Consider the following 9236-nt stretch of genomic DNA (forward strand, 5'->3'; position numbering starts at 1 on the left):
ATATTAAATTATTAGAATTATTAAACATACATTATTACATACATACAAAGTTTTTTAATACCGAACAGTTCAAATATGTATCTTTAAAAAAATGCAAAAGAGCACAATGTCTAAAAAGATTGTACAATGTTATTCCACCTTAAGTGGCACCCAACAATTTTTCGCAGTTTTACAACGAATATTTCTAGCCAAATTAAAGATACTTTCACTTTTGTGTTTTATTTTCATGAAACTTCTTCCGCGTTGCATCTCTTTTTTTTATTGGAAATCCTGAGCCATCGAATGGTTATATAACCGTCCAACGGCATGGACGATCGAATGTCTGCATTCATGCTGAGCATGGTTATAACGGGTCCTCCTTTGCTTTTACGTTCACTGGACTCGGGGGACTTCGTAGCACCCAGCCTATCAGAGCAGATTTTTCCCGCCTTTCGCTTTCTTCCACATTGCTGGCTAAACTGCCAGAGGCGCAAACGGCGTATCCTGGTGTAAAAATTGTCCAAGCGTTTAATTCTACCCGAGGCTTCCTAATAGGATATTTTTAAATTCATTTAAATGAATTTCATTAATGAAAACAACTTAATTCTTATTTAAGCAGAGAAGGTTTCTGTCTTGTTGGGTCAATATTTACCATCTTTTTTCCTTCTGAAGTATAGACTCCAAAGTGCTTTAATGTATCGTCCTCTTTTCGTTGGTTTATCTATAATAAATATGAATTTTTGAGATTGAAAAATATAGAAATATTCCAGAAATTTGTAAACTCATTAAATGGAAACAATTTAATTTTGAATTAATTAAGGGAGAGCACCACTAGTAGCTATTAGTAGTTATTGAAACAAAATGTTGAAACTTTGAACAAAATTGAATTACTTTGTACTCACAAAAATCAAACTTAAACATTGAACAAGAAATCAAATAATTAAGGCATTGAAAAAGTCATATTTTGCCTTGAAGAAAAAGCATTGCAGAATTTGAAATAGTAAATATTGTAATCCTCCAACTTGAGTAATGAAACATTATAATTATATTACACTTTTATATTTTTGGAAGACTTATTTTAGTTTTAAGGGAGGACACCACTAGTAGCTATTAGTAGTTATTGAAACAAAATGTTGAAACTTTGAACAAAATTGAATTACTTTGTACTCACAAAAATCAAACTTAAACATTGAACAAGAAATCAAATAACTGAGGCATTGAAAACATTATATAATACTTTGCCTTGAAGAAAATTCATTGCAGAATTTGAAATAATAAATATTATGGTCCCCAAACCCTTGAGTAATAAAACATTACAATTATATTACATTTTTATATAGAATACCGTGACGTAATTAAACCAAGTATAATAATTGCAGTTCACATAGTCCAGTGTACGTAAGGTCAGCGCGTCAGTGGCCACAGTTTTCCCACAGTTAGTACGAAAAGCTCACCGCTTACTCCAGGCGCGGCTTCCTATCTGTTCTCCTTTTACTGATTCGCGATACACATAAGAGCTATGTATCTCGCGTGCTCAGGAATTCCATGAATAAGTGATCGTGGAATGCCATAAGCAGTCACGTCGGTCATGTCTCGACTCTGGAGATTTGGATTGATAGATCGCTTCGATATACTCGATGAAGTTACAGCGTGTGTAATGTAATCGGAGATGGGAAAGTTGTAGCGGAATCGTAACAAGGAACCAGTGGACTGATTCGGAGGAGCATAACATAACGTGTACGATTTATGTAATCTATTAAAAAAGGAGGAACGCAAAGTTACTCTGTTGCAACACTGTTTCTAGACTTCAAGTTTCGAATTCCAAATTAACAGGTTGCAAGTAGCTATGATATTATACACTGCGTATCAAAATTAAACAAACACTTGGATTTCGGAGGTTTCAGGCTCTTAAAATAGTGTTTCATAAAACCCAATTATACTACGATATTCAAAGCGCCGAGAAATAAACAAAGATTATACATATATACATGTATACATATATTAAAAGTATGAAATTCATATTATAATACTTGCAAACTAAAATAAATTTCTATTTAGATTAAATTTTTGAAAGTACGTTTGCAAACGTTTTATTTTGCATCAAGATCTTCAGTCTAATTATAATAATTATATCCATAATTGAATGGCGCAACTAAATCGTTGTATACATTTCTTCAGGGTCCACCATCCCACGACCCACGACCTCGTCTCTCAGCCTCCCAGCAAGCCCAGATCCTTAGCGACGTGCAGCAACACCAGCAACGCTACAGACGTCCCCAAGAAGTCTCCAACAGCTTCCCAAACGTGGACCACTCCAAGCAACAACCAGGGACCTTGGCAAAGTACAAAGTAGATCGTTCAAAGCAGCAACAAATTCAGCAATTATTGCAACAGCAGCAGCAGGTGCAGCAGCTGATCCAACAACAGCAACAGAAGATAGCTCAGCAACTAAGTAACACCAATTACCTAGGGAACGCTCCGTCTCAGGTTCAGGCTTCCCCCAAGCAGCAGCAGTTCAGCAGTCAGTACTCCGGCCAGTTCCAGAACCTCCAGCACGACCTCTCGCAGCCTCTGTTCAGCGATCAGCAGACAGTCCAGCTGCAGGAATACCTAGCAAAGCAACAGGAGTTAGAATTACTTCAAAAACAGAGACAACAGTTGTTGCTGGAGCAACAGGAGTTAAGGAGGCAGCAGGAACTGCTGAGGCTTCAGCAACTCAGAAAACTCACCTCGACGACTCCCGTAGCTGTAACTGAAGCTTCTCCGAGCACCACCTCCTCTCCTGTCCTAGTGTCGCTGCCAACAGCCAGGAAGATCACTCCTTCGGAGACTCAGCTCTTCCTAAAAGCAATTGCCACGCATCAAAAGAAGTATTCCACGACACCAATCCCAACAACCACGAGTAAGCCTACTACTGTTACGCAGAAAAGCTATCAAACAAAGGTAACTGCTACCCAAAACATCCCAGAGAATCTTCTGAGCCTTATCCAGGACCAGGAGAGTCGATACGTTCAGCAGGGTAAAGAGAAGCCTCAGATTAAGATCGTGTACCAAACTGAGAAGCCTACGACTGAAAGAGCACCTACTACCAGGGGCAGATCTGCGTTGAATTCGGAGAGGGATATACTATTGAAGCAGCTGAAGCTAGCTTTGGCTCAGTCTGTCGATGACGATGTTAGGAACGTCAGTACTAGGGACATTGTCCTTCCCAATGGAAAAAAGATTCAATTTATAGACGCACCAAGTGGTTCATCCACTGCTGTACCTTCGGATAGCTCTAGTTTGTCATCTACAGTAACGTTGGCTACTACAACGACTATCAAGCCTCCAAAAGCTATTCTAGAGGAATTGACCAAGGGTGTGCTCCCTCCTGGAGCAGATTTTGAGGTTATTAGGCAGAAGAGCGATGGAAAGCTAGAGGAAATTGGAAAAGCACCCATACAAAGTCTCCCAGCGAAGAAGGTCACCTTTGTTGTCTTGGAGGAACAGCCGGATGGTAGTTACAAAGTTCAAGGAGTTAAAGGGAACGCTGATAAGGAGGGAAGCGACGTAGAGTCGATTGTGGAGAAGATCAAGAAGGGAGAGTTGAAATTGCCACCGAGTTCTTCGAATCCTGTCACTACATCTTCACTGGAGAATGTTAGGACTAGTCTCGACACTGATTTAGTCTCAACGAGGCATAGCTCGACGACGTTGGGACAGAGCACTGGGTCTACGACTTTCCGTCCGACCAGTGTCAGGTCTACTTCAGCTTCTGCGAGGTATACTGAAAGGTAATTGTACGATGAGGATTGTTTAATGTACTAGGTTGCCCCATAAGTTCCCGAACACTTGCTACTTACCAATAAATCATTTTATAATAACATTATAATCAAACTGTGGTGGTTTTTCGTCCTGGACCTGCTAGTGAACTCATCAATAAGACTATCTAGCAGGTTTGTGCCTTAGATGCCAGATGTTTAGGGTTTTTTTTTCGTTGGTTTCTCTTGTGTGATGCTGCGGTGCCTAAGGAGATACCCTTATAACCCGCTTTTCTCCTTGGTGATTTTGGATGTCTTCCTTGGTCCTTGACGTGTAGTGTGGAGATGATTTTCTTGTGTGTTGCAGGGTAAACAGTTTCAAAAAACCTGATAACAGTAAAAAATACGAAAAGATGAATTAGTTTTGTTCCTATAAGGAGTCACTTACCATTTTGGGAGTCCTTAATCTAATTTTGAGTGGTATTTTCTCTGTTTTGTAATGTCCTAGCGTGTTTGTTAAAGGATTTGCATGTTCGTAGTCATATAGGTTGTGAAGTCTTGATTGTATGTAGGTTTCCAGGTATTCGATGCTGGTATCTCTGTGTAATAGTTGAACCGGATAGTCTCTGTCCTTGTTTAATATAATTTTTAGGAATTTGTTTTGGGTTCTTTGTCCTATTTTGATATAAGTTTTGGTTGCAGTGATCCAGATTTGTGCACCATATGTTAATATGGGCCTTGCGCACATTTTGTAGAATAATATTTTTTGTTTTAGTGGAAGTGTGCTGTTTTTCCCTATTAGTGGGAAAAGATGTTTGAATACGCCTATTGTTTTTCTTGCTCTATCCTGTATTGTATGCTTCCATGTAAATTTGTTGTCTATCCATATGTGCACCATATGTGAATATGGGTCTTGTGCACATTTTGTAGAATAATATTTTTTGTTTTAGTAGAAGTGTGCTGTTTTTCTCTATTAGTGGGAAAAGGTGTTTGAATATGCTTATTGTTTTTCTTACTCTATCCTGTATTGTATGCTTCCATGTAAGTTTGTTGTCTATCCATAGTCCCAGGTGTTTGACTTTGTTAGTCCATTCTATTTGGTGATTTCCTATTTTAATTTTTCGGGGATTTTTTGTTCTTTTTCTTGTGAAGAATATTGTTTCTGTTTTGGTATTATTGATATCTAATTTCCATGCTGTGAAGAAATCTGTTATATTTGTTAAATGTGTTTGTGTGTTTGGACGTTTAGAGCGCTTGTGAGAAGAAGCGCTTGCGTTCGTCCCTCTAGTGGTGAGGATAGGAGGTGCCACCGCAAAACAATAATTATTCTTCAAAATAAATCCCATCGCTTCTGATAGTTTTCATCCATATTTCTGCCAATTGTTCAATTCCGATTTGGATCAAGTGTTATAAAGAATTTTAATGTCAAACATTCAAGCATCAAGTGTCCGGGAACTTATGGGACAACCTAGTAGGTGTAGTATAGAATTAAATCAATTGTAATCTAGTTTAACTGGGATTGAACTAGGTCCACTTTAATCTCATGGAAACACTTTGTAAAGGAATATAAGAATGACTTAAGGTAGTTGTCCTGTGGATTTATTTAATGGAGGATTTTAACAAAACTTCACTTTATTCCAATTTTTAGTTCATATTCAAGGAATTTATATAAAGTAAGCGAATATAAAGTTTGAAAATGATTGATCAATTAGTTTTTGAGTTATCCTTCCCGCGGATTGAAAAAATATTGTTTAAAAAAGAAAAGACGTCATATCTCAAAGACGTCTCTGTGAAATGAATTGAAAAAATTACCAAATGTACAGTACAGTCTCCATAAATGCACAAATATCTCTACCATAATAAATGCATTAAAACCATCCCCACCACTGGGTGGTATACCCCTTAGGGGGTTTAGGAGCTGTTCCTGGAATTTTTGTGATTAAAATGAAACCAAACACGACGTAATTCGCAACATATGTACTTGTAACAACTTATATAAGTTACATGATATATTATGTATCATATATTGTAGAACACTAACTAAAAACAAAATGCATGGTAAATATCGTCCGAATTATGTCGTGTTTGGTCTCATTTTAATTAGAAAAATGTCAGGAATATGATGGTAAAAGTTTTACAACAAAAAAGTTAATAATAAAAAAGTTTCACCGTTGCATTACATTGTCTCACCAACATACTCTGGTGTTTTCCTCTTCGTTTACTCGCTGTCCTTATCTACGTTCGAAGCTCGTCGGCAAGCATCAGAGAATATACGAAGTCTACCATAAATGCACTAGTTCAGTCCCGAGTTTGTGCATTTATAGAGATTTTACTGTACTTCAAATCATACCTAAAATATTCTCAAAGTTATAAAAACGTTACATATAAAATCTTCTCTGTAAAAAGTTGAAAACAGTTTAGATCACGGTTTAGTTAACCATAACGTTAGTTTACTCGTTATAGGCAAATAAATGTGATATTGTTAAACTTTAAATAAATATTCCTTCTGAACTAAACATGATAGAGAATTGTAGTTTGCAACAATTTCTTTCCTGATAAATTATATTAAATAAAAACACCCTGATTACATAAGACTTTCTTGTCTCGCACCAGAACATTCCATTAAAAGCCATAAACTTGGAAAGACTGAAACAAAAAACCCAATTGTCTCTAATATTGCCTGTTTTAGTGTTACAGTCAATAAAACGACTTTGCGCCGTAATAAAAACGATAAAAATAGAAATAATATTTCCTGCCCGTTCTACTTTCGCAGTAAACCCACGGAATACTTCCCCCACGTGACTATCTCTCCAAATTCGGTCTCCTCGACCGACAAGTACATGTCATCGGCGTCGAGCGTTGCCACCCACGTGTTCAATTCTCTGAGTCCATCGAACACCACCCCAAAGTTGAGCCCAGTGAACCAAGACGGCCAAGTGATTGTGAAATACTCGACATCGACCAAGAGCCACTTCATTCCAACCATGGCACCGGTCAATGAAATCATCACGACGACACCGTCGTTGGTACAGACAACTTTTCCGCACCACTCGACCAATTCTTACGTTCACTTCACCGGGAGACCAACCAGTGAAACTGCCTCGACGTTCAGGCCAATTTCTACCACCTCGAGACCAGCCTTACACAATGAGAACACCATTTATCAGGAGGGCTTCGAGAGGTCCACCTTCTCCTCGCCAACGGAATTACCTTCGGGGAAGGGAAATAGGGATCAGGAGAGCCTGACGACGTTGTTGAAGAGGGAAGGACTGTTCGCCATGACTAAATACTTGAAGCAGTCGGGACTCGATAGCGTGTTGAACGAGACTGGTGAGTAATTAAGTGTGGAATGGTGATTACATTGGTTAAAAAGGGTCAATTTAAAAGAGAGGAATAGTTTGTAGGGTTGAGATAATTGGATAAGTACGTTTGCTTATATCTATTTTAACGTGGTCCTTCCGTGGATTTATTTAATGAAGGATTTTAATAAAGCTTCACTTGATTATTTTTCGATTAGATATGAATCATATAAGCCTATTTCGATTTAAATTGACCATTCAAATTTTATAAATATGGACATTACAGATTTTCACCGTCAATTTGTTCAATAAATAACTAGATATGAAAGAATTGTTCAAGTAAACATTGTTCGTTTTTAAAAGGACAATCCGAAACAACAAAAATTTACATGGCATTCCATTTAAAAATATGGATCCTTGTGCCCCTCTGCCCCCCTGGGGGCCAGCCAGCAATAGCCCATACATAACATGAAAGGGGCGATGGTACCCCTATAATACTAAACAAAAAACTTGTCGATATCGCTAATAGTTTTCGAGAAAATAGCTTGTAATGAATCTGAAAAAGAATTGAAAATCAAACGCAAACGAAGTTATGGAAGGTTAAGGTCCTTTTCACGTAAGCGAAGAGAATCTACAGGGTGTCCCAAAAGGGTTGTAACACCTTGAAAGCGGTGATTCGGGAGGTGATTTGGAACAACTTTTTCTTTAGCGAAATTGTTGTCTGAGGCTTCATTGAGGAGATATTAACGAAAACCCCCGACCAATCAAAGCGCGAGTATGCCGATGGAGCGCCAGTAGTAGGCGTGGCTACGCGCTAGACGTCCGCGCTCATACGCTACCCCGTACGCTCCACCGGCATACTCGCGCTCTGATTGGTCGAGGTTTTTTTTGCTAATATCTCCTTAACGAAGCCTCGGACAACATTTTCGCTAAGGAAAAAGTTATTTCAAATCACCCCCCGAACCACCCTTTTCAAGGACCTCCAACATTTTTGGAACACCCTGTATGTAACCCATGCGCAAGAAAATTCACTGCCTTAAGGTCTTTTTACACATATCCGTAACGTGTCAGCACAGATGGGCACAACCCTAGACTTCGAATAAATCTGAAGTTTGCCAATATGTTTGTCTCGTTTCCTCTTTTGAACATTGTCCAGAGAAAGAAATAATATCAATTATTGATACTATGATTCCACAGCAACGATTGGCGCCAAAACCAGGAAAACCGTTTTTTCTAGTTATAAAAAATGAATTTTTTCTGTTAAATTATTTCAACCCCTATCCCTATGTCATAATTTATCCACACAATTAATATTATTGCATGCTAGAAAGTATTTCCAATTTTCATTTATAATTCTATTTTTCTTTGGGACGACTAAAAGCGCCAGTTTTGTGGTCGTATTAGATACTTTACTGCTAAAACCAGTGCGCATGCGCGACTGAGAGCCAAATCTGGCATCACAGATTGTACATGCTGTTCTGTGCCACTTTTTGTGTACCAAAACAACAGGCATTACCGATTTAGGCATAGTACAGATATCTATCGTTATAACGGTGAAGATTTCTAAAATTCTGAAGAGAATGGTAACTGTTGGCAATGCGCTATGCCGCGAATGTCGCATTTACATGTATAAGAAAGCAACGGGCACCGTGTCCAAACCAGTCCAAACCAGACAATTCTCAGGAATTTCTTCGACTTCACTTCTTCTGTCGAAGTGTCTCCTATGGATAGCGATTTTCCTTTGTTCCAAACTTTTCTTTCGAGTTGAATCCTCTTCTTCGTCTGTAACTTTTGTTTCGGTCGAACAGGTTTTTCCCAGTGTTCACCAACAACTGTTTTCATCGACACTCATTTTTACGTCTTTTTTTAACTTTAAAAAATTCTGTAAAATATGCTTCTCGCTGTCCGAAATGTCTCAGACTTTTTCAAATTTTGTTTCTTATATAGAAATGTAGAAAAAAACAAAACAAATCGTGCAAAAACATAACTCTGTTATATAACAAATAATACCCCTAAAATAGTCTTGTAATTTTTTGTGTTAAAATATGAAAATATTCAATTCATACTTGACACATTCATAATTCTAGTTTATTTTTTATGTATTTAGATATTAAATTCTATATATACTTTATTTATTGTACATCTTACTTATAGTATAAAAACTTATAGTATAAAGTATAAAGTAGAGAAAAGCGTTACCAACAGTGAGAAAATATTC

The 9236-nt window shown here is 37.7% G+C and overlaps 1 protein-coding gene across 2 annotated transcripts in view; it reads left to right on the plus strand.

The window, feature by feature from the left end:
* The window catches only part of LOC128880204 (mucin-12-like), a 42635-nt gene that overhangs the window by 23676 nt on the left and 9723 nt on the right, over positions 1 to 9236 (plus strand). For both annotated transcript variants that reach the window (XM_054130016.1, XM_054130017.1), the window contains 2 exons: positions 2158 to 3752; positions 6493 to 7049. In XM_054130016.1, coding sequence (XP_053985991.1) covers positions 2158 to 3752; positions 6493 to 7049 — 2152 coding nt within the window. The remainder of the gene's footprint in view (positions 1 to 2157; positions 3753 to 6492; positions 7050 to 9236) is intronic.

The sequence above is a fragment of the Hylaeus volcanicus genome, chromosome 7 (assembly GCF_026283585.1).
Source record: "Hylaeus volcanicus isolate JK05 chromosome 7, UHH_iyHylVolc1.0_haploid, whole genome shotgun sequence".
Taxonomy (NCBI): domain Eukaryota; kingdom Metazoa; phylum Arthropoda; class Insecta; order Hymenoptera; family Colletidae; genus Hylaeus; species Hylaeus volcanicus.